Source organism: Lissotriton vulgaris, chromosome 2_1 (assembly GCF_964263255.1).
Source record: "Lissotriton vulgaris chromosome 2_1, aLisVul1.2, whole genome shotgun sequence".
In the NCBI taxonomy this organism is placed as follows: domain Eukaryota; kingdom Metazoa; phylum Chordata; class Amphibia; order Caudata; family Salamandridae; genus Lissotriton; species Lissotriton vulgaris.
The window spans coordinates 713,410,742-713,437,666 of record NC_141687.1 but is presented as its reverse complement, the minus strand read 5'-3'; the positions used below and the strand labels follow the sequence as shown (position 1 = coordinate 713,437,666).

Genomic DNA, 26,925 nt, shown 5'->3' with positions numbered 1-26,925 from the left:
ATCTGCAATGCGCAATCGCATTGGCAGAGGAAGAGCCCTAAAAATGACCAGTTGGCAAGCTACGCGTACAGAAGTTGGAGAAGATATGACAGCCTTCCAGGGCTATTTCCTGCTCCTTGTTAGAGATGTTCCCAACTTTTTTTATCTTCATCCTGGCATGAACCCACAAAGTATAGACCTCTTTGTATGGCAAGTTGAAGTGTTCATCCTGTACTTTTGAGTCTGTGGTATTGTAATCTATGGTTTTAGGTACGCAATCAGAGCCTCATTTCAAATCTGTGGGTAAAGAAGATAATGGGCCATCATGTTTAGAGTTATGTATTAGGCCTGGTGGAATTTTAATTACGCTGGAGTAATCGGAGTAAATTCAGTAATTCCATGTTATGCTTTGACGTTGAATTACTGATAATAGCGCAATTACTCCTACTCGCGTAGAGTAATTTTGTGAAAAAGTTCTACAGTGAGAGCACATTTAGTGAGCGTGAGCAGACACACATGCTCAATATCCATATTTTGCTGTATTTAGCTCTACTGCGTAGTGCAAAATTCATCATCTCATTCATTTTGGCTGCAAGGGTGCATGTTGCACTAAGGAAATAATCCTAAACGCTGGAAGTAAGTTGGGGGAAAGTCCTAGCCCAAGAGCACATTTAATGAGCGTGAGCAGCTGCTCGATATTAGTGATCTGTGGCATTTAGCGCAAAATTAATTCCTGCACCTATTTTGGATGCGATATGGCATTTTTGTGTCAAGAAATAGTGCTGAACACAGTAACTCATAATTACAGATAATCTCACAGAGTTCCGCCTACCCCTATCATGAATCTACATCAGGAGTACAATGAGTTCTTTTTTAAGCTTAAGTTTTCCATGCTGTGTTCTTTTTAATTTATATTAAATTCTCAACAGCCATTCAGTCTACTTTGAATGTAAGGCGGTTAGGCTCTGCTCCGCCCCACAAGGAGGCGCGTCAGAAGAGGAGAGAGACACGCAGGAGACTGCAAGCTGAGCAAGAGGAACTAGATCGACGAATGCTGGAACTTCAGATAGAAAATGAGAAGAAGCAGCGGGAGCTGGAATCCATGCGAGAGGTACTGATGGTTTTACCTACCCTCCTCACGAGTCCATGTATACAACTAGTTCCATTTTACTTGACTGACTTGTCATTTGTAGTATTGCCACGCATGCACATTTAACATAGCATGATGCGCTTATCGCTATGTCGTATTTTCTCAGTCTTTGGACTGTGAATAATGCAGACAACCTGAAGTGCATCAGTGAAGTCATTCATGGTGTTGTGACAAAACAGCAGTCCTACACAGGGGCCTAGCCTGCTGTCCTTTCCTTTAGTTAGACAATGAAAGGACATCCCTTATTCCAGTCTTTTCAACACACATAAGTATGACAGAGTTGAGCTGGCCTGTTACTCTCTGATTAGTTTAAAAAGAATAAAATAAACTTTACTTACATTTGTAAACTTATTGAGACTGATTCACAAAATATTGAGTAGTGGAAGTAATACTCGAAGAGTTCTATTTTACATGCCTCTTTGAATCGCCCCCAACATGGCCAATCTCCCTATTAGTAAAAGTGCAAAGAAGATACAGTTCTTTCTGTTTGTGCTAATTGTATACGAAAATTACCATCATCTACCTATTTTATTACCATTTTACATGTTTTGGGGGAATTAATTTTAGCATGTAATAATATGTAAAAGAGTACTACAGGAGTAGTATTGACCAGCAGGAGTGTGAATTGGCATTAGTGTTTATAAACTGCAGAAGAAATTGAAGTCGTAGCCACGGTTGTTTATATTACATGCGATGGACTGGTTCTCATCCTTATTGAACAAGAATTGGCAAAGACAGTAGAGCTGACCGTGGCAAGTTGGTATGATGCTTAATTAATGTTCTAATTCTTTTATTGCTAGCAGATGCCATAAAAAATTTAAAAGAAAACATGACAACTGTAGTGGCCACATGACCACAATTAAAAACATTAAATACAACACCAAACATTGCATATAATTTTAATAGAATCGTTTTGGTGGTGGAACGCTGGTGTACGTGGAACATGTATATAAATTCTTATTCACGTCACAGAAAAATGATTCTTATTGGCACAAAGAAAACAAAGTATTCCCTATGAATTAACTCACAGAAAAGGCAAAAAAATGAATAAAAAAACATTGTCAAACTACAGGATTGACCCACCAGATTCCTCAACCTGGCATTGAAGTGCTGTTCTTTTTAGATGGATGTGCCCATGTGATCAAGCAGAATACGATTTGCCTCACACTCCATTCTCTTCAGGTGCCTGTAAGAAATTGGCATCCAAGTACCCGATCTCCGCTGGATCTGCTCCTTCTCAAAGGATTAAACACAAGCTGTCAGCCTGACGCCTTACTCCTCATAAGCCCACAAACTCATTTGCGAATTCCTCAAGGTTCATCACTCAGCCTCACCCTCTTCAACGCATACATGACCCCTTTGGCCAATGTCATCTGCGCACGCAACATCAACACCCTCTCTCAAGCATATTCCATGCAACTCTCACTCTTTCTCTCGTACAAGACCCAGACAATAAGAAATCAGTTCACCGCCTGCATGATAGAAGTCGCTTACTGGATGCAAAGCCAACTGTCCCAATACCAGGGCAGACAAGACAGTAGTAGTAATCTCTGGAAAAATAACCTCACTGTGGGACTCCAACTGGTGGCTACCCGAACTCGGACCCACATCCGGAACCCATAACAGGAACCTCAGCATAATCATTAATAGCAAATAGATATGACTCCACATGTCAGCGCCATCACTGCATCCTGCTTCCACACCCTGAAGATGATCTTCAAATGGATCCCAAACAAAACTTGAAAAACTGTCACTCATGCCCTAGTCACCAGCAAGTTGGACATTGGGAACGCCCTCTACGCTGGGATCACCAAGCAACTCACTAGAAGACTACAAACAATACAGAACTGGTCAGTCAGACTCGTCCTCCACCTCCCACACAGAACTAACATCCCACCACACCTCAGGTAACTACACTGGCTCCCGAAACACAAACACACTAAATTCAAACTCATCTCACACATATTCAAGGCATAGCACAACTCAGGCCTACCTACCTGGACAGTTGCATCTCCTTCCACCAATCACTCAGATACCTCCACTTTGCAGGACTCCTTCTCGCTCTCCTACACAGAACCAGATAAGGAGGATGGGTGTGGTCCAACAGCACTCCTAAATCGTGGAACAAACTCCCCCTCCACTCCTCGCTCCTTGAATTCTACAGGAAGCTGAATAACTGGCTTTTCAAATAACCAACCTGTCATAGGTAGAGTTAGGCGCACACACCTGCTCAGAGATAGGATACCCTAGTGATAGTACTCTTTACAAATACTCACAACATGACAATCATAACATAATCACTCACAGTGCTTGAGATGGGTTTGAAGGACTGGGTTATTTAGAACCCAGCGGTGCCAGGGCACAACACCTGAAACCTTCGTGGGTAACCTGCTCCGGCGTACGAATCACAGAGACACGGGACACTTCCTTCGGCGTCAAAGATTCAAGGTTTATTTGCTGCAGGGAAACACAGAAATCACGGAAGTACAACAAGTGTAGTTCAGAGCGTCTGCTTCAAATTGGTTCTGCGGATCGCTCCTTTTATACATGGTTATCCCATAGAGTTACATTGAACACAAAAGTTTATGACCCGGTTCCCATAATTATCCCCCAGAGGGGTCGCTTTGGTCACTTTGATACACACAAGGCCCGGAACATAAGTGCGGAAACATTTGGCGGTTCCCAACTGTAAAAACCCATCTTCCCAACATTAGTGCATTCCAATCGGCAATAAAACAAATCAAAATAGGAACAAGAACAGGTGTAGAGGAAGACGGAGACAGTGGGGAAATCGGAAAGGGTGTAAAAGGGAGGTATCGAGAGACACGAGATACAGGCATCAAAGGGACGTGCCTAATGAGATGCACGGCTAAGACAATAAACCGGCACGGCGAGATGAGCCTCGAGCGGGGCCATCTGCCTTACAGTATCATCCCCCTCATCATAAAGACACTTACAAAAGACATGTGTCTTCCGCAAATATCTTGGGAGTCCCAGGGTCGCGAAGCGGACAACGTCCGTTCGCTGGCTACTTGAGGGCAAGAGACAAAATGGATGACGTATCTAAGATGGAACCCGTGGGTACAGATGAAAAACCCACATAACAAACGAACGGTTTGAGTTAGTACAGCGAAACTGCGCACACTTACTAAACTCGTCATTTGCGGTTCATAGATACCAGACTCGACCATATTCGTGCGAGTCGAAAACACCACTAACAATTGTCACGGAACCTCAGACGCTCCTTTTGCCCTCATGTAGGCAAGCGCTAGTCGGAATCATACTCAATATTCATCAGACCATCTAGATGTTGCTGTAGCATAGCTCTGTCCGACCGAGTTCCCTTGGTAACATGCGGCTGTCTCATACACGTTGTAGCACAAAGGCCACATAAGGCAGGGCCGCACTGCACACAAAGGCAACACGTGAACAGGAACGCCACAACAACTCCGACGATCATCAGAATCTTCCAACCCCAAGTCGACATCAGGCCCCAAAACCACCCAAGTAGCGTCCAATCCCCTACATCCACGTGTATGGATTCGGAGATCTTATGCAACTTCGAGATGGCTTGATAAACGGTCGGAGCGTTATCAGGAATGAAAATGCAGCAGCTCGAATGGATCACCTTACATACCCCACCACGATCTGCTAAGATCACGTCTAAAACCATACGGTTTTGTAACGTCATGAGTCTATCCGCCTGAAGTTCTGTGGTGATATTACCAAGGGCACTGGCAGTAATGTTAGCTGTCGATTCTACCACTCGAGTCAACTGTCTCAGGTTCCTACTATTAACCATAGGTCCCCAAAACGGGAGGAAACCCTTGAAAAAGTCTCCTGCCTCTTGACCGGCAGTGTCCTCTTCGCTAATTATGCCTCTCACAACTCTAGTCTTGTGATAATCTGCATCTACGGTAAACGTTGGAGGCAACAAATTTGCGATGAAGCATGAGCCCATGAAGTCAGCGGGCAACCATGCGTATGCACGATCATGGCAAATAAAGTATGTACCCGTGGCAGCCAGAAACACAGGGGACGAGACCATCGGCAGAATTTAATTTTCAGTGCAAGCACTCTCTCCGAGTCGGGCTTTCGATCTTCGACCACGACCCATTAGACAAAAATTACCAATGTGGGGTACGACCCATATCGGAGGTGAGCTTTTAAGCCGCTTTTCACTAGTGAACACACTATACTCGCCTCTACTCAGGACCCTGTAAGCTTGTACCTCTTCTTCAGGAATAAGCGAGGGATCATAGATATCACTATCTAAATCCTCTATTGCTATAGACAAAGGTTTTTGATACGAAGTAGGACCAGAGTAGGGAGAGCGTGGTTCTCGAATGGGGTGGAAACCTAGCGCGCTTCGAAACATTGTTTGAAATGCTCGAGCAGACCCTTGGGAACTGTACGGTAACACCAGATATGGAATTCCCTTATCCGTAGTATGTGGCATCAACCCACACACCCAACAATTAGTAGTGTTAACCACTAACTGATGCTGGTGAAGGAGCTGAATAAAGGAATTATTGCGGAATTCTGCACGTCTAGCCTGCTCGTGTTCAGGTAAGACATGAAAAGAATGAGGAGAAGCAGTGGAGGTGAGTTTAGGGTCAGGGGTAGGAGTAGGTATGGCAGAAGGTAAGAAGTAAGATATCATGTAATACACCCCACCCGCCAATAATGCAGAAACAGTCAAAAATAATACAAATACTTGGAATATAAAACATTTCGTACGGCTAAGTTGCTGCAGCTTGAATCTTCGAGCTTGAGCTTCTTCCAAGTCCATCAGCTTCGAAAATGCCATTCCCTACGACCGTCCGCAACGTTTCTTGACGCACTTCGTTCTGTGTAGCAGTAGTCAATCCCTAGGAGTTCCCAGGAACCGACGGTCTTTAACCTAGCGTCAAGACCTACTAACCAGAAGGAAGTACGCGCGCGGCCCTACGGCCTTTATTGCACAAATATATATGTATGCAAAAACAATGTCTCTCGGCTGTGGAAGCAAAAAGGTGTAAGGAACGAAGCTCAATGAATATATACAAAAATAATCACAATAATACAAATGTTCAAACTGATCACGGAAAACGGGATTAGAGCAGTTGTCAATAAAGCAAAACAGGATCTTTTATTAGTCTTTAGTGCTAGATCGCAAAAAGTATCGGGTTTTCCCCGGACGTGTCTGCTCGTCAAACAAAGGATCCTTTGAAGAGACAACGTCCTGCTGATCAGTTGAATGTTCTGGTCTTGAGTCTTTTGATGACAAATGTTCAACAGTGTCTTTCTGCTGCACTGAGGATTCTCCGACAGGCTGTGCGTCGCTAAAAGGTACAAACGCCGGCAATCCTTCGGTTTCAGTTGATGCAATGCCTCTCCTCACCCACGGGTCTGCCGGCAAAGGGATAGGGACCTTTTTGGTGTGGGTGGCATGCACCCAGTTTTTCCGCCCCTCAAGACGAACAGCAGTCCTCGTGGCAACGAGAACCTGGTAGGGTCCAGTGAACCTCGGATCCAAATTGTTCTTGCGCGAAAAGTTGCGCGTCACCACCCAATCTCCGGGCTGGAGCTGGTGGCCTGGACCCTCCGTCTGCGTCGGCAGTGCGTCGTAAACCTGTTGGTGAATTAACCTCAGTTTAGCAGTCAAGTCATGAAGATAATCGATCAGCATTGGATACTTAAGATCACAGAACATACCTGGCCTAGGAACCCCCCAAACATTCGCAGGACGACCGAACACTATTTCATAGGGGCTAAGCCCCACTCGGGAGTGTACAGTCGCCCTAGTTGACAGTAATGCTAAAGGTAAAGCGTCAGGCCACGAAAGACCAGTCGTAGCCTGAATCTTTGCTAGTTTCAGTTTAAGGGTGCCGTTATACCCTTCAACCAAACCAGCTGACTGGGGATGATTGGCACTATGGAATTTCTGATTAATTCCAAGGCCCTTACACACACTCTTCATCACACTTCCCACAAACTCACTTCCGTTATCTGACCACACGACTCTAGGCATTCCGTACCGAGGAAAGTATTCCTTCAGTAGGATTTTCGCAGTAGACAAAGCAGTATTGTCTTTGAGAGGATAGGCCTCGATCCATCGGGAGAATGCGCAAACCACTACTAAAACGTATTTCAGGTTATTGCATCGCTCCATATGGATGAAGTCCAATTGAATCACCTCAAAGGGACATGAAGGAGGAGCAAAACTGCCAGGAGGAGTTGGGGTTCCTTTGCCAGGATTGTACATCATACACACCATACAATTTTTGACCAGACGTTCAGCACATTTCGCGATACCGTCATTCTTCCACACAGGGGACAGCAACTTGCAAATACCTTTCGCGCTAATATGTGCTAACCCATGCGCCATTGTCACAACGGCCAGCACATATGCATCAGGCAACAACCATCTTTTCTGATCCGACAAATCAATCCAACAACCATTCACATCCAACTTTCCCGTACTTTCTTCCCACTTCGTCTTTTCAGTCTCGGTGGCCTCTTTCTGAATTTCTTTCACACTTTCAATAGTGTCTTCGCACATACCCGACTCTGCAGGCCACCTAACCGGACTCGTCACATACATTCGAGTGCTAAGGTTCCGGGCAGTCTCCTTAGCAATCTCATCTGCAAACGCATTACCACGACCAACATCATCCGTCACCTTACGATGCGCACTACATTTAACAATTGCTACCTGCTTAGGCAACGTAAGTGCATCTAAGAGATCATTCACAAGCTGGCCATGCTGAATCTTCGTACCATGCGAGGTCAGAAAACCTCTCTCTCTCCACAATCGTCCAAAGCTATGGGCGACACCAAACGCGTATTGGCTATCGGTAAACACATTCACACGTTTCCCTTTTGCTAGTACACACGCTCTAGTGAGAGCGATCAGCTCTGCAGCTTGGGCAGAATTCTGATTCAATCTAGCAGTCTCAACAACAGTATTCAACGTTACAACAGCATAAGCAGTAGTCACATCGCCATTCGGCAACTTAAAAAATGAACCATCCACATACAGTGTTCCATCTGGGTCTTCCAATGGGGTGTTTTTAAGGTCCACTCGACCTTTTGTTTCCTCCTCTGTCCTCAAATAACAATCGTGTTCTGTTATTTCATCTGACTCTGAGCTAATTGGTAACAAAGTTGCCGGGTTCAGGACATTACAAAGTTTTATTTGAATGTGGCTTGCCAACAGCGTCAACTCGTACCCAGACAACCTCGCACTCGTCAAGTGCTGAGTTTTTGTACGATTCAAAAGAGTGTCGACTGCATGCGGAACCATCACCGTAAGCATATTATCCATGACCAATCCTGCTGATTGTCGGATGGACACCGCAGCTGCCGCTGTTGCTCTCAAGCAACTCGGCAATGCTCTAGCTACCGGGTCCAAGGTCGAGGAAAAATATGCACATGGACGTTGCTTACCACCAAAAGGTTGCGTTAAGACGCTCAAAGCACAACCTTCCCTCTCGTGAACATACAATGTGAACGGCTTACTGTAGTCAGGGGTACCAACACAGGAGCAGAACACAATGAATCACGTAATTCAGAAAAACTTTTCTGACATTCCTCCGTCCATGGTAAAGGAGTCGAAACATCCTTGCACGTAAGAGCCACTAGTGGTTTCGCTAGCAATGAAAAATTAGGAATCCATTGCCTGCAGTACGACGTGATACCTAGAAAGGCACGCACATCTCTTTGGGTTTTTGGCACAGCCATTCGTGCAATTGCAGCAATTCTCTCTGGGGTCAACCGCCTTCCCTCCTTTGACAATAAGTGACCCAAATAGGTAACTTCTTGACAACAATATTGGAGTTTAGAAGGTGACACCTTGTGATTTAACTCGCACAGATGTTGCAGCAACGACACCGTAGCAATTTTGCAAATGTCCTGAGTATCAGCAGCCACCAATAAGTCATCGACGTATTGGATTAAGGCCGCACCAGCCGGCAACTTGAACGCATCCAGTTGACCCTTCAAGGCTTGACTGTAAATCGATGGACTTTCACAGTAGCCCTGAGGAGCGCGTTTAAACCGGAAGCTGCGTCCACCGAGGGAGAAACCGAAAAGGTCTCTACTCTCTTCGGCAATCGGGATGCTGAAGAACGCATTCTTCAAGTCAATCACCGAGAACCACGATGCAGAAGCTGGAATCAGAGTCAGTAGTGCCGTGATGTCAGGCACAACGGGGAACTGAGGAATCACAATTTTATTAACCTCCCGTAAATCGATAACAAAACGATAAACAGGTGGTTTCGAAGGATCAGTACGTTTTAAAATGGGCAGTACAGGGCTGTTGCACACGTTTCCCCGAGTCTCTTCAATAACGTCTTTCTCGATCAGATCATAAATGATCGCTAACAGTGCTCGTTCACCATCAAGAGAGATACGGTACTGGGGAATACGTGGCAATCGCACATTAGATTTCAACTGAACAACATAAGGGGAGATGTCAAGCAGGCCCACATCATTGGGACCTGTCGCCCACAAAGACGCAGGAAGAGAACTCAATTCCGGTGGAAGCTTATCGAGGGACAAATACATAGGTGAGACAACTCTCTCTCCCAACGTAAGCTTTACGCCCGCGGGAGAGCAGTACAGAGTTGCATACAAACGTTTAAGCAAATCCAGACCCAAAAGATTTTCACCACACCCAGTAGTCAAAATCAACGGTGCTTCTAGCTCACAAGGCCCAATTTTAAGGGGCAAAGGGCACGAAACTGGATTGCTAACGGGGGCGCCAGAGAATCCAACGGAAACATTTGTTAAGCCAGACAAAGGTGCGCCAGGGAGTTTCGAATGCATAATAGAACTTTTCGCTGCACCAGTGTCCAACAGAAAAGGCTCAACGACGCCCGATGTAGCAACTGCGACGTAAGGCCCTCTCTGATCAACCGGAACTGATACCACTCCCTCTCCTTGTCTTTGGCTGTCCTAGTAATTACTGTCGTCAGTCCCCTGATCAACGTAATAATCGTCTACATTGTACTGCGCAGATCGTCCTTGCGAAGATCCGCGTTGATCAAAACAGTTGTTAGAATTAGATGAGTTATCAGAACGATCATTCTGAGCACCACGACCCCTACCGCGTGATACCTGATGCGAACCACCGCGACCTCCTTTAGACGAATTACCACTATTACGATCGTTCAAAACAGGGCAATTGAATTTAATGTGTCCCTCCTGTCTACAATAAGCACATTGATTGTACCCTAATGACGATCTTTGAAAAGAGGAGTCATTACGAGATTGTGATCGGTTCGATTGCGGCTGTGATCTATTTTGTTGCGAAGTATTCTGATTCGAACGTGGAGGATATGCTTGCTGAAGCAACACTTTAGTTTTAAGCTCTTTCGTCTTCTTATCAGCGCGGTCGTTCTCTTCTTTCTCTCTGTTCTCATAATATTGTGCCGTGGCCAATATCTGAGCTGAAGTAGAAACGGCCCACGCACTCTCTGAATTCTTTAATTTATTGCTCAAATCGGGCAATAAGTTGGAAACAAATTTGTCCACGAACAACCTTTGACCACCCTCAGTGCTCATATCCTGACCACTATGATCAATGAATGCCTCCTCAAACCTCGTAAAGAAGTCGGAGACACTCTCGTCCTTCTTTTGTTTACAAGCTGATAATTTGTCCCAATTTACCCTCATAGCTGGCATAAGAGTTTTCATTAACGTTATTATTCTTTGAGGAAGATCAGCAATCAGCTGCTCGGGTTTAGCACCACCAGTTTGTCGGGCATCCGCCGCTACTATGGCAGCCCAAGCACCACCTAATTAATTCGGATGGTTTTCCTGACGAATCTTGGCCCATACCGGTTGCGGTACAACATTGCCAAACAACATATCAATATCGGCAAGATTCATTATCGTAGCGTCTACGAGCTGCGATAATTCCTTGCAGTACCCTGCAGGATTTTTGCGAGGGTCAGGCAAAGATTGCTTCACCTGCAACACTTCTGAGCGTTTCCATGGGAGATGTATCCATACTCTCTGAAAGAATGGCGGAATCGGGGGAGCAGCTGCAGGATTACCTGGCATCCATACTGGTGGAACTTCGCGCATAGGAAATTGACCAGACTCATCTGGCTGTCTTTCAACATCCTCAACAAACAAGGCTTGAGGTATGGGAGTGGGACGGAAAGATAGCAACCGCTCAACAGCACGTCGAACGTTGGTATCCACTATCAGTCCAGTTGAGAACTGAAGCTGTAGATCAGACAAAGCGGTCAGCACCTCGTCAGGTGCGTCGGCCGATATCTGATCGCGTAGGACCTTACACATTTCCTCGAACACAAATCTTTGAGTTGGTATATTGAATTGACAAAATGTGTCGAGTACAACACGTGGCGGATTTCGAAGAGGATGCATCATCCAACCCATCGCCATATTATATAGCGAAGCGCGTTCTCTGTTACCAGGAAGCTGACTACGTCTCTGTGGACCATCCGAACCAGCGGACCCAAGAATAGGTCCGAGAGAATGAAAAAAAAACTAGCCGCAAGAGGAGAAGTACGGCTACGAGTAGAGGGAGAAGTATAAGACACAGGACTAACAAGTGAGGGGGTAGAAACAGAAGCAACAACAGGAGTTAACAGAGCCGGAGCAGTAGCGGGAGCAGGAGTATGTGGAAGCGGAGGAGCAGTAGGGATTGCGACAGGCAAAGGAGCAGGAACAGTCGGAAGGACGGGTGCAGGTTGAGGAACAGGCAAAGGAAGAATAGGTGCAGGAACAGGTACAGGGAGAAGCACAGGAGCTGTGGTACCCTGTACATACGGAGGTGGCGACTTCATAAGATAGGACATTAAAGGATCCTCAACTGGTTCTTCCTTCTTATCCGACTCCGTAGGCAAAGCAGGATAGCATTTATCTACAGACATACGCTGTAGCCTATCAAACACTTCCTTTTCCTTAACCTCCTTATCACGCTGAAACTGCTCTGCTTTCTTTACAATGGTAGCAACATTATCTCGCTGATTTCGTTTAGTCTGTCTGATTTCTTTCTGTATGGCTTCTTTACGCCACAACCGAAAGGCATCAAACATGGCCGGCCTTGACTTTCTTTCGAACAATTTAACTTCCAGGTTGTCTAAGATTGGAGTCTCAAAACTACCATGAGGTGGCCAACTAAGGACACCGTCCTTCTTCGTATATTTAATCCAGTATTCATTAAAAGTAATCGGGCCTAGCCCATGTTTACTGTACAGTTCATAAGTCGGAGTTCCAACCGGAGGTATCGGACACGAGTCCTCCAGTCGGGAATCCATACCACAAGGTCTGAAACAACTAAACAAAGTACTACGACCAGGCATCTTGCACACTAGCCGAGTTTCACAAACTTCAAGGGTTACGGGATTTACCAAGTCCCAGCAAAAAGCAAAAACCCTCGGTTTTTGGCGGCTGCAGTCGTCAAACAACACAACAAAAATACGCTAGCAAAGTGTCATCGACAAAAACACTCTCACAGCGTCAACAACAAAAACACTCGCTAAAGTGTCAACAACTAAGGACTCTGGGAGCGACCCACAAATACTTAACTCAAAGATCGATGGCGTCACCAGGAAGGCCCGTCAATCGTCTCGCTCTACCAAGGTCTACGCCAGGCGCCAAAACAGGTCTACAGTCAGGGCAGCAGTCCGTCGCAGCCGTCAGGAGGCGGGAATCTTCGCGGGAAAAGTCTTCGGGCCACTTATTTCGACAACAGGATCGATGAAGCGGGGTGCACCTTCCCTCGGAGATTTCACACGAAGTTCCTCACGATCGTCGGGCTTGGACCGGTACCACTGATGCAGCCCCACGTTGGGCGCCAACTGAAGGACTGGGTTATTTAGAACCCAGCGGTGCCAGGGCACAACACCTGAAACCTTCGTGGGTAACCTGCTCCGGCGTACGAATCACAGAGACACGGGACACTTCCTTCGGCGTCAAAGATTCAAGGTTTATTTGCTGCAGGGAAACACAGAAATCACGGAAGTACAACAAGTGTAGTTCAGAGCGTCTGCTTCAAATTGGTTCTGCGGATCGCTCCTTTTATACATGGTTATCCCATAGAGTTACATTGAACACAAAAGTTTATGACCCGGTTCCCATAATTATCCCCCAGAGGGGTCGCTTTGGTCACTTTGATACACACAAGGCCCGGAACATAAGTGCGGAAACATTTGGCGGTTCCCAACTGTAAAAACCCATCTTCCCAACATTAGTGCATTCCAATCGGCAATAAAACAAATCAAAATAGGAACAAGAACAGGTGTAGAGGAAGACGGAGACAGTGGGGAAATCGGAAAGGGTGTAAAAGGGAGGTATCGAGAGACACGAGATACAGGCATCAAAGGGACGTGCCTAATGAGATGCACGGCTAAGACAATAAACCGGCACGGCGAGATGAGCCTCGAGCGGGGCCATCTGCCTTACAGTATCATCCCCCTCATCATAAAGACACTTACAAAAGACATGTGTCTTCCGCAAATATCTTGGGAGTCCCAGGGTCGCGAAGCGGACAACGTCCGTTCGCTGGCTACTTGAGGGCAAGAGACAAAATGGATGACGTATCTAAGATGGAACCCGTGGGTACAGATGAAAAACCCACATAACAAACGAACGGTTTGAGTTAGTACAGCGAAACTGCGCACACTTACTAAACTCGTCATTTGCGGTTCATAGATACCAGACTCGACCATATTCATGCGAGTCGAAAACACCACTAACAATTGTCACGGAACCTCAGGTTGACCCCTTATTTCGTGCTGTATGGGGGTAAGCAAAATGTGAATGACAGCTGAACAGGCAAGTGGATGAAGAGGTCGATGTATGCATATACTCGTTTTATTTGTGATTTTTGCTGTTTACAAGCTGTGTCTAGGCCAGCCCCAATTTAAGGATAAGAGAGTGGGCTGGGCTAGTTAGATCAGTGTCTGTTTTGATCGGAGAAGGGTTTTTTAGTCAAAAAATCCTAAAATGAGTTAATGCAGTATTATAAAACAATTCGTTTTTTGCATCATTTGTCTTCTGTTCCTCTAAGAAACATCTTGTTTCTGCAGTCCTTTGAAGAAGTACCATTTTGGGAGGTGAAACAGAATACAGACCATGTTATGAAACAGAGTTGAGCGGCAGTTTATGACCAAAGTGCCTTTCGCAACTTCTTTATTTTTTTTACAACACCAGTGTCTAGTGAAGTCAAAATTAAACTGCCTTTCTATTCCCCCAGAACAAAAGCCTTTAACTTTAACTTTAATCACCACTACAGCACCTTTCATTCCGAATTTTTATTCACATCGAAACCTCTTTCATGTAGTTGACCACATAAAGACGAAGGGCTTGTTTACAAGTGTTCTTTGTACTTTAGACTCGGATGTACTGATTCTTTTTCCTCCAAAATAACATGATTTCTGAATAATAGTTTTATGAGGAAACCTGTTTTTGTTCTATGGAAACATATACCCTAACAGAAAATATCCAGCACTACGCCCTGAAAACCGGACACTCCCTCGAACACTGCTGCCATGCATAGAAGTCTACAGTAGGACAGTTTCCTACACTAGATGCATATTCTCCTACACCAGCACGCCCACCGTCACCCCACAGAGCTCCACGCCTACCTTTCGCCACACAATACCGGAAACTGCCCACGGCTCCAATGCTTACTCCTTAAATCATGCTCCCTATGCAAGCATTCCTTCGAGTTGCGGGACCTCATCATCATCCTCACTGCCAAAGCAGAATTGGTTTTGCATTTTTATTGGTTGTTGGACGATCTCCCCAATAAGGCAGTTGCATTAAAACGTGAGGACGTGATAGCACCCAAGGGGAAATCTTCTATGATACTGTGATCCTGTTCACTTAGATGGTTGGTGGTTTACAAAGCTCTCTGAGCTAGCAGCTGTATGGCCAGCACAAAGTGGCATTCTTTCTCCTAGAAAATGCACATTAGTTTTTAAAGTCTGCTCTGCCTTGATTGTCACTTTCACAACAACAGGAGGCATCTACCACGTGAGCCTGCCCTGAAATAATGCAACAGGGAGCAATTTTAAGAACTGTACTGTGTGCAGGCCAGTGCTAGAGAAGATGCCTCAGAGAGCCCAGCTGGAGGGGACAAAGGAGTGGAAGGCGAGATATGTCCCAACTCCCTGCAAAAAGCGAGGGCTGCAGTGGTGTGTGCACTGAACTCCTCCTGCTGGCAAAGATGCAGTGCCAGAGCAGGCATGTAGGTGGTGCTGCACTTGCTTGGACTCTTTTATGTTCAGTGCTTTCTCCCTGGTTTTGGTGCATCTATGTGCCGAGATTAGGTAAAGAGCTGGCTGAAGGTAGTGTGTGATGTCCTAGAATAGTTACCAGCAATCTTCAATACTCTTACTCCTGAGGTCCTCGTACCAGTCATTACATATAAGGTAATCCAGTTCAATGACAGGCAAATAAAAAGAAGAAATGCTGTTGATGAAGTCCTGCCTCTTCCTCAGTGGGTGCCATAAACGACGAGGCAAACCTAGCCTCGTCCTGTCCTATCCGAACAGTAGCGAGGAAGAGTGAGGTATGGGTGGGTTGTAATGACTAGTCTCAGGTCTTTAGGCCTAAGAGTAATGAACATTACCAGGAAGTAATGTCTGACAATGCCTCTGTGTCCTCTGTCCTCATCCCACTCATTACATATAAGGAATACTCTAGCTATCTACTTGGGCTTCATTTGACATACAAAGGTTCACATACTGAGATCATGATACACTTCAGTGATTTGATTTAAAGCTATATGAGTAGGCTTTCCTGTTTTTCAGTTTCCAATTTGGTAAGTTTTTCAGTGTTTTCAAGTGATTTCAATACCTTCAAAAACAGTGGTTATCAGTGGTTGCACATGTTTGCGCCATTAAAAACAGAATCCTTGTTTTTCTGGTGTTTATGGAATGTTTTGCTTTTATTATTGCTTTATTTCTGCACTGATAGTGCATGGTATAGAGACCCTGTACGTACAGTGTATATGAGGTACAAATACATTTTTACAAATCAAACTTCTTGTAGTACACCATACAATAGTTCTTCAGCAAGTCATTGGTCATGTGCATTTGCTCTTTCCTTCCCAAGTAACATTTTATCTGTGAAAAGGCCCTCTACACATCGGCACTTGAGACAGGCAACGCCAAAACAGCCAGTAGACAGTTTGCTAACTCTGGCCACTGATATAGCTTTGCATGCCAATATTGGTGCACCTGAAGGTTTCGATTCTCTTGGACAGGTTCTGCAACAAATGCTTTCAACTGGGCGCCTCTGCCCTCAGAGTTATTGAAGCGGGCTTGAAGCAGCACTTTTGAATTGAAAGTCCTGAGAAAATTCCCCTTTATGGAAGGAATCTTGAACTTGTGCACAGTACCACAGTGAGGCTTCATTGCCTTCAAATGCCATGGTTGGTGAGGGGACATTTCTATGCACCATTGCAAGCCATTTCTCATATATTGTAAAATAAAATTTCCTGAATTGCTCCTCAACATATCGTTGTTTACCAAGTGGCAAGCACTCTAACATGGAACATGTTGCAGGGCCAAAGTCACTAAAAGTGTCACCTAGCTTACTGCCGAGATGTTTCACATCTACATCAATTATGCTGAACAAGACAAGGGTGTTTTTTTATTATGCCAACTACATCAGTCATGTTTTTCTGAACAAATGTAAGAATGCAGTAGAGTGTACTTTTTTCACATTCAATATAAATATGCAACCGAAGATCCTCACATTTCTTGAATTTAGAATCATCACTCAGCATTCATTCTGTAAACAGTTCCCACATTGATAATACAGCATTTACGACCAGTAGGACTGAGTACCACCAGCTTAGTGACACAGCTGGGATGAATCTTTCTTTGATGCCACACAAAGCACAAAATGAGAAATATTTGTGTTTTAGTTTCAGCGCATAACACAACAGTGCACCAGAATGGACCAAAAAGTAAATTCTTAATTAACTCTGAAGATTGTGAAGATGCTTTCTGCATACCATCTAGCAAGTGGCAAGGATCTCTTACAGGGAAGCACTTCAGCTCAGGTATCGATTTTGACAGGTCATCACACAACATTTTTATATACATAGCTGAATCACTGCAAATGCAAGCAATATCACTCCAATCTTTGTTGAACTTGGTAAGAATATTTTGCAGCAGTATTCCAAGTGACACTGTGTTCCATGTTTTCCAAAAGTCTGGTGTCATGTTTTCACCACTATCCCAGGTGCTTGGTGACAGCACTCTTTTCACATATACCTGTCACTTCACCTTTAATTGAAATCTTTAAAGCACTGGGGTGTTTGGCAATTCATCTTCTATCAATACTTACTTGCTAGAAAAGTGGCTGATGTATCAAGGAGGTTTACCCTTTCTCTGTCGGTATATGGTGATGGTATATATTGGGAAAGATTCTTTTGAAACCAGCCATTTTACCTATCAGTAAAAGAATCAAACGTAGACAAACAATCAAATATGATTTTGTTATTTCCTGATTCTCTAGTTTATAAAATAATTAAACAAGACCTAAAACATTCTTCTAAACTCTGCATCGTTAGACCAAAGACCACAAAACTGAAAAAAGCAAATGAAGAAAAAACAATATTTTAGTGACATCCCTAAACAACAAACCTCAAGCAGAATAATGATAGCCCAGTCTTTTGTGCTGTTACCTTGTATAACAAAGTTACATTGTGTTGGCCCCTTCAGGAAGAAATAAAAATTACTCTTTCACTCTCCTTTATTCTTTCTTTGAACGACATTTAGTTTGTGGTTGTGCAGGTGTTTTTTCAGTGTTTATATGTTTACTCTGGTGAGGGCTATTTCCCTTTGAGTGGGGTTTTATCAGTTATTATTTGTTTAAACCTAAAACAGGATAGCCTATACATGAGTAATTCAACACAGAATTGTTGCTCTGCCTGAGTTTGCTCTGTGCTGGGGATCCCTGTCACAGAAGCTATGCGCTTTACAAAACTTTAATGATATTAATACCCAAGACCAGACACCCGGGGATTTGTTCTCACTATCAACTTGTTGTAACCTATAATGCTGGACAAATGTATCGGAAGATGTACAAGTAACATATAGCTCTGGAAATCTGAGACACATGGACATCCTTCACTTCTGCCCATGAAGAGGTGAGCCCCTTGTTAGCCTTTCTTGGAGATCATTCTGGAAGAGGTCAGTTCACCAATGATTAGGCTAAAGCAATCATATATTGGATCCATCTACTTACGGCTGCGGGCGAGGCATTTTTCCCCTATCCATACAGCACAAATGGGTTGTATCCTGACTCACAAGGGGTTGGGGTAACCAGGAAAATATAAAAATCAACAAAATGCCACTTGTACATTAAATAATCAATTACAAAATTACAACAAAGCACAAAACATGTAGACAAAAATAAAAACCACACAACAAAGCAAGCAACCCTAATGGAGAGAACATAGAGAAATCCAACCCCTCGTGGTATTTCAAAATGAGGATCTAAGACATTGTTACCTTCACTTTTTTTCTAGATACAAATTAAAGTAAAGAATAATTGGAAAAAGAGTGTATTACTCTACTTTTTTATTTTAGTAATGCAAGGTGTCAAGTAAGGGTTTAAATCAGTAATAGATTTATTTAATGTACATGGGCATTTTGATTAATTTGATATTTTTCCTCTGACCAGCAGATACAAACTCAGCAGATGACCAGATTTCCTAAACTCATGGGTTCTTTAAATGTACGCCGAAATAGTTCTCTTTCAACAAGAAGATTTAGTCATTTGTCTTCTAGAGTAGTGGGAGCTGAAAAGAAACAGACCACACTAGCTCCTGTGATCAAAAACAAAGGTGTTGTGACTTTAGGATGGTAGACCAGATCTGTCCTCTAGAATTGAAAGAGAACGAGGTCGGCTCATCAAGGTTACTAGTTCTCATATCGTCCTATCAGGCTAATTCCCTCCAAAAATGTACATTTCAAAGTAAAGAACATAATGTCTTTGCATCAATGGGCTCAAAGGGAGACCTCTATGAACTTAAAGGATCAAAGAAAGATACCACAGAGGTGTATCATGTGAGGATGAGCCAATAATTTCCTGTTCAAAAGATGTGAAGCGGAGCTCTCACCCATACCTGCATTCTCCCAGGGTCAACTGAAGGCTTTAATTGCAGACTATTGATTGATACTTGAAGGTTGAAACTGAAAGATTGTTCTCAAAACCTTCCTTCAGAAACTGCGAGATTTCTGCAAAATCACAAAATAATGCAGAAAAGCGTTTCTTGTGTCACCAAATTTGGAAAGTAGACCGGTGTTTGCTGTAAGCTTTGAGAGTGGAAGGCTTTATGGAATTCTGTAGTATAGACTTAGTGTGATACAATGCCTGTCTTCCATAGCCCCTCCCTTTCAATCTCCAAACTGAAAGCTGCAAATGTATCTGAAGAGGAAATGAAAGGTAGTGGTCTGTAATGGGGATAAAGTTAAAAAATATGCCAACGAGGTTCTAGAGACCAAAGAAGAGGAAACCACGATATTCTTGAGCAAAGTAGACAATGACAATGACCTCCTGAGCGCTGTGCCTGATTTTGATCAGTAGTTGGGGAGTTTAAGGAAAAGTGGGGAGTGCATATGTGGTTTTTTTTTTGGCCAATCGCCATCAACAAATCCACCCTCCTGGAACCTTTTCATGAAACTTTGAACATAAATTCAGAAGTTGATTGTTTCTTTGATTTGCTAAAAGATGTAGGAATGTAGTCCCAAGCTTTCTGCATATCTTCTGGATAATCCGAGGAGACAATTAAATGTTCTGAGATTGAGGCAAACACTTGCTTAGGTCACCTGTTTTCTTGTTGCCCCACCCCATATGTACACAGTCCTCAGTGATCGCAAATGAAATTCTGTCCAAGTGATCATCTGCCTGGTGGTCAACCCCAGAGGTTTGGACAGGTTCCTCCCTCACGATTTACATATGGAACCACTATCATATTGTCCAATCTCACTAGGACATTCCGCTCTCAAATAGATTGTCTGAATGTTTAGAGCCCTGAAAATGGCAGCCATATCACTCCAACTGGAAGTGTGCAGGCTCCCTGAGAGAGACCATTGCCCTTGAGTTGGTTCTTTTTCCAACTTGGTCCCCATTCAAAATAATTTACATCTGTTCCTACTAAGCAAGTGTCGCCCATATAAAGAGCAGTACCTTTTGACAAATTCTTCATCTCCAGCCACCAAACTATGGATTGTATAAGTTGGGCTGGTTATGGAATCAATACTTTGAACTCCTGTGATGCTGCAGAACAATACTTGAGAAGACTAAGTATTAAAGGGTACATATGCAGGCGTTCCCATAGCACACTTGAAAAACACTGCCATATGACCCTGCAACCTCAACATCATCTTGCCAATCCTTGAGATAGATCCATCATATTCCAATTCACAGTGTGGATTCTGTATTCTGATAGGAAGACCGAATCCACGTGTTGCCGGAGTGTGGCTCCTATGAGCAAAGCCTGTATGAAAATTCCAATAGTCATAGAGTAGCATGCGCTAAATAAAACTCACCATTGTTGCTGATTCAATTTCAAAAGCTATGCAAGAGCCGAGTGCTGTGGCTTTTCTGCTGGACATATAAATATTTATTTATATATATATGTGTGTATATATATTTACTGCAATTGAACCTCATTATGCTTTGAGTATTGAATTAACATGACAACTATGTGAATACAACAATGGATTATACCTCAGGTAGGTACGCCAGAATCGATTTACTCATACTTTGAGGATTAAGTCAAGACTAATTGTTACATTGATTTTTGGTGTTTCTTCACTTTCCTCTCTTCGATTCATTAAAAAAAAAGTTTCAGTTAAGTGTATAAGCAAATTCTTTTAAGGTTGTTTTCTTTATATTGTAATAAAATTAAGCCATCACCTTCCTTTGCTTAAAGCTCAGCAGTAGGCAAACTAGTTTAGAAGAAGCTCATCGCTGAAGGCTCAAACTGGAAGAAACCTCCACTTCTGACATTCTTCTACCTGTCAGAGGAAAAAAGCAGGAGGATGCTGGGTAAGCCAAGTCTTTTATGGTTCCCAGCGAGGAATAGGTAGGACTTGGCTACCAGCACTTTCTGATTTCTTTTTGCTGTGTTTGAGGGGAAAAAACAGGAAAAAGAAAACATGAATGGTAGGAGATTGTAGGATGTAGGGCTAATGGGTAAGAGATGGCATCCCGAGTCACCGCTGCTTGCACCTGGTATTGCTGGAGATGGTTTTCGTTGTCTTTGTAATTTAGACAACGTCCTCAGTTTAGAGCCTCCCTTCCGCTATAACTTTTGGTGAACTGATGGCAGGTCTGACAAGGATGGAAGGCGAGGAGAGGATGGTGAGGAGGGGTAGGTTTGCACACTCTTAACGAGTCATCTATGTTGATAGACTCTCAGTCATTGATTGTGATCAGCCAGCTCCCTGGCACCCAAATAATTGCATGAAACACAAAAACATTCCTCTTAAGATTTTGTAACGTACAGTAAAATACCTAAAAAGTAAAGTAGCATTGAGAATGAGCAATTATTCTGAGTGGTGGTAAATAGATGTGGACATTCTCTGTCACCGTCTTCTTGAAATCATATTTCTAGACCCGTGCTGTCTTGTTTGTAGCTTTCAGTTTGTGGTTTTCCAGTGTCATTTGTAGAGTTTTCAGATTCTGGGTTTGTGGTGTGCTTTCTCTTTCTCGATTTTTGTTAAAATAAACTGCTCATTTAAAAGCGCTGTGCAGAGGTAAAAATTGAATGCAGTTAAAACCAGTTTTTAGGTCTCAGGCTAGAGCAAGCATGCGCTGTCTCTTCGAGACATGTTGTTTACATTTAGAGGGCTACAGCCTGCACCTAGATTACCATTTGTCACTTCCACATCGCCCTCATATCCTTCGTTCCCATTTGTCATGGAATGCATGCGTCATGCCTCTCCTTGTGTTTGGCCCTTCCCTAGAGCATGGGCCAAATACTTGTGTCCATCAACTGCTCACGTTTTTTTGAGTTACTTTTTTAATAGTGTTTAAGCACTTCAAACAAGTGCTTATGCTTTCACTCACTCCTTTCCCTTGCCACCTGCCCATCATTTGTGTTCCTTCTTTTACCCTCCAACCCCATCTGCTTCTTTTCTGTCTCACCCGCCTGCCCCAGCTGTTTTTTTCTTTCCTCCTAAGCTGATATGCAGTGAAACAGAGTTTTTCAATATTGCAGTAGTTTTCCTGGAACACAAATTTTATGCGAAGAAAAAACGTACACAAAATAAATGTTTTATTAGCAAAATACCTACATGTAAAGCAGCTGCTAAGCATGTGAAACCTGGATAGTTGGGGTTTTCTACTTGTTCCTGCAGTGGGAGAAATGGGCCCTGGGCTGGAAAAGTATTTTTTCTCTTTTCAAAACAAATTGGCTTCACAATAAAAAGGAACATGTACTTCATCGCAATAATTCTCCCAGTACCTCATGGCACTGCTGCCTATCCCTCCTCATTACAATACTGTCCCTCCCTTTTCATTACACTACTGCTCCTCCATCTTTATGGCACTTCTTCTCCCCCTTTCTCCACGTGCTTCTTCATTTCATTGCACTTTACCCAACTCCACCCCACTACAACCTGGCCCAATCTACTCACATCCACCCAACTTAATCTATCCTCATCTAACCAACTCCAACCTGTCCCACTCTACCCCACTCAATCCATCTAATCTACCCCACTCCAATGTACCCCAATCTACCCCACTACAATCTTCTCCAAACCAATCTAACCAACACAGGTCTACTCCCATCTACCCCACCCAAATATCAAATCTACCCCAATCCAACTGCTACATTCTATCCGAACTACCCCACTCTAATCTACCCCAACTGCCATACTGAAATCTACCCCAATCCAATCTACCACAATGTAAGCCACTCCAATCTACTCCTCCAATACCTATCCCACCCAACCTACCCTCCAGTCCACCCCACTCTACCCAAATATCAAATCTACACCAATCCAACTGCTACATTCTACCCAAACTACCCCACTCCAATCTGCCGTGCTGAAATCTACCCCAATCCAATCTACCTCAATCTAAGCCACTCCAGTCCACCCCACCAATACCTATCCTGCCCATCCTACCCCACTCCAATCTACCCCAATCTCTCCCAGTCTACCCAACTCTAATCTACCCCACTATAATCTACCATACCCAATCTACCCACACCAATCTACCCCACCCCAATCAACCACAATGTTCCCCAATCTATACCACCCCAATCTATCCACCCCAATTTACCTCATTCTGCCCACCCCATTCTACTACTCCATAATCTTCCCACACCAATCTACCCCAACCTACTTCTCTCTAGTCTTCCCCAATCTACACCACCCAGTCTTCCCCATACCAATCTATCCCATCCCAATCTATTGCACCCCATCTATCGCACCCCAATGTGCCCCACCCCAATCTACCAGACTCCTGTCTACCCCACACCCATCTACCCAGCACCAATCTACCCCACCTAACCTAGCTCAGTCTACCCCATCTCTCTCACTCAATCTACCCCACTCAAATGTACCCAATCTAATTTACTTCAACCTACCCCTCTCCAATCTACCATACTCCAATCTACCTCGCCTCAATCTACCCCACCCAATTTACCCCAATCTAATCTACCCCACCCAGTCTACTCCATTCCAATCTGCCCCACTCCAATTCACCACAATTAAATCTACCACATTCTACTCCAGTCTACTCCTCAGCAGTCTACCCCACTCAAATCTGGCACAGTCTACACCAATCCAATTTACCCCAATGTACCCTACTCCAGTCTACTTCCATAAACCCCAATGTTCCCCACTCTACCTACTCCAATCTACCCTCCTCCAGTCTACCACAACCTACCCCACTCCAGGTTACCCCACTCCTATCTCCCTGACTTCAATATACCCCACTCCTACCTACCCCACCCCAATCTACGCTACCCCGCCTACCACACTCCAATCTACCCCGCCCCAATCTACCCTAAGCTACCCCAATGTACCACACTCAATCTACCCCACCCATCTACCCCATCTACAATTTCCCAGTCTACCCCACTCAAGTTTTCTCTACTCCAGCCTATCCCACTCCTGCTACATCACTCCAATCTACCCCATCCAGCCTAACCCACTCCAGTCCAACCCATCTACCTCAAACCAATCTACCCTCTCTATCCCACTCCAATGTACCCCAACTGACCCCACTCCAATTTACCCAATCTACCTCACTTCAATCTTTCCCACTGCGCCTCACCCCAAACTACCCACCCCAATCTACCCCACCCAGCCCCAATTTGCCCAGTCTACACCACCACAATCTACCCACAAAAATTCACCTCAATCTGCCTACCCTAATATGCCCACCCCAACCTACCCCACTCCAAAGGGAGTGTCGGTATGGGAGCAGGGTGTGCAGTGTTCCTGTGAGTGTAGGATGAGTGGGTGTGTATGAGCCATAGTTCAGGGTTCATATTGTCTGAGCCTACAGTGGGGGATTGTCTGAATGCAAGTTGAGAGGTGTGCCTTTTTTTATTTTGGAGTTTTATGTAGTGCAAACTAGACCCGAGAAATCGGGTATCAGAGCGCTTTACATGAGCACCAGTTTCGTTACAGAAGGACACATTCATTTTGGTTAGGCATAGGGAGATTAAGTGATTTGCCCAGAATCACAGGATGTAGAGCGTCGTTGCCAAGACTCAAACTCTGTTATCCAGCTTCGAGGTCGACCAATCTAGCCTTAAGACTACATCCTCTTGTGAATTCAGGATGAGCGGTGCCTCTGGGAGCGCAGGATGGTTAGTGTGCCTCTGTGAGTGTAAGGTCCAGCACATTAAAGCCTGATCCATTGGAATTGCCAGTGCTTGTTGGTTGTGTTTTTAGACAGAAATTTCAAGCAGAAAAAACCCTCCATGTCAACAGAGATCCTGAAGCCCAGCACTGGCGAAACTCACCTACCCGCATTACTGTCATGCACTTTGCGAAGAGGATGTAGTGTGAAGGGATCAAACAGCCACTTATGCCAGATTTCTGTTTTGGTAGATGCACAAGACTACTAGTCCCACAAACAAAATGAACAGCTAAAAAGCAGCAAAGAGTGCTGTGTCTTTACTGGTTAACTACCAGAATACCGGAAATGGAGCAGTTCTGGCCAGTCTTACCTTCCAACACCACTTAGCAGGCTCTAGCAACCACGTAGTGTTCCCAAAATCCCTAAAAAAGATAAGATTTTTCAATGTAATGGGCATCGCAATTGCTAGATTTTAAGCTATTGGCATCGTAAATGATAATGCCTTATATTTATGTGTTTTTCAAAGCAACACATATATAAAAGGCCTTGTCATTACTAATTCTAAAAGCTCAAACTCTTGTATATGCGAGACCACGTTAATGGTGGCCGCTCCCCTTTCTTTAGACGCTGCTTACCATATTCAGGTTCCAGTGAGCAGTGTCTAAAGAAAGGTGCACTGCCAACATTAAAGTGAAAGCGCTTATGGGGCGCTTTTACACAGCGTGTAAAAATAAATATAGAAAGCTTTTTTTTGCGCGGCTGGTAAAGTGAAAACAGTCGCGCTGTAAATTTAAAAAATAAGCACAGCTGCTAAAGTGAAAGCGTACCATACTGTAAATTAAATAATTAAATAAGCATGCCTGCTAAAGTTAAAGCTGACCGCGCTGCAAATTAAAAAAATACATGACTAATGACAATATAAAATGTGGTGGCGTTCAGCGACGTCTTGGGTGGAATAGGGAAGATCATTAAAGAAAATAGTGCTCACCAACTAGATAAAGCAGACCATGTAACATCACAAGTAAAAAGTCCAGTCATGGGAGGTTACAAATTCAGACAAGGTGGTACCAAGGAGGGAGTACTAAGCCTATTCAAGAATAAAAAGCATCGATTTTGAAAGGACAGTAAAGGAGCCAATTGAAAAGATGGGCGGAGCTTCTATGCCATACCTCAATACAGCATGCATCGCAGAGCAGCACATGCACTGCCCAGGCTCGACCTAAAAAAGTACATGGCAATGGGAAACATGCACAGGCAACAAATAAGTAAACTGCAATCACAGTAGTCAAAAATATTAATCACAACTACAACACACATTGCTCTCACGCCTCCGCAGGACTCTTATGACAACTTGACTCCTGAACTAGGTTTCACTGAAGAGCTGCCGGGCTCCATGATACAAGAGCCTGGACGGGATCCACAGATAACATGACATACAGAGCCATAACAGAGAACACACACAGTGAAGGCAAGAGGTAGCCAACAATGCTGTTCTGAAACAGACCATTGCAAATGTAAAACCTAAGATAAATGTAAAACCCTGAACTCTCCCTTGCCCGTAGACCAGAAAAGCCACACCTTTGAGACCTATTAAAAACATGTCTGCCCAAAGGGAAATATAGAACAAAGGAGCACCAGGGAAGTTTACAAGTTCCTTTTATTGCAGCAAGACTGAAGTTTTACAATTAGAGTGCACGCTTGGGTTGAAACTGAATTACAGTCTTGAATTTTATCGGGTGAAAGGAAGTAGAGAGATGTAATTGAGATGGTATTCGAAAGGGCAAATTGTTTTTTTTCCGTACACATTCTTTTTATACTGCTCAGTTTATGCGTTTATGTTACATTACTCATAGTTACGTTTTTGAGAAATGCAGTGCCCACAGTCACATGGGTTTGGATCCAGTGCGTGCAGAAACTGAGATTAGAACCATTCCCTTTGGATTGTGTGGGCATCAACCCATCCAATGGGCCACATGTCATTGCAT

General features: G+C 44.0%; 1 protein-coding gene across 1 annotated transcript in view; it reads left to right on the top strand.

Moving 5' to 3' along the window:
* SWAP70 (switching B cell complex subunit SWAP70) overlaps nucleotides 1-26,925 on the top strand; it is a 367,323-nt gene that overhangs the window by 252,945 nt on the left and 87,453 nt on the right. Inside the window, exon 7 of the mRNA XM_086955967.1 lies at nucleotides 909-1,090. Within this exon, the coding sequence (XP_086812093.1) occupies nucleotides 909-1,090 (182 nt within the window). The remainder of the gene's footprint in view (nucleotides 1-908; nucleotides 1,091-26,925) is intronic.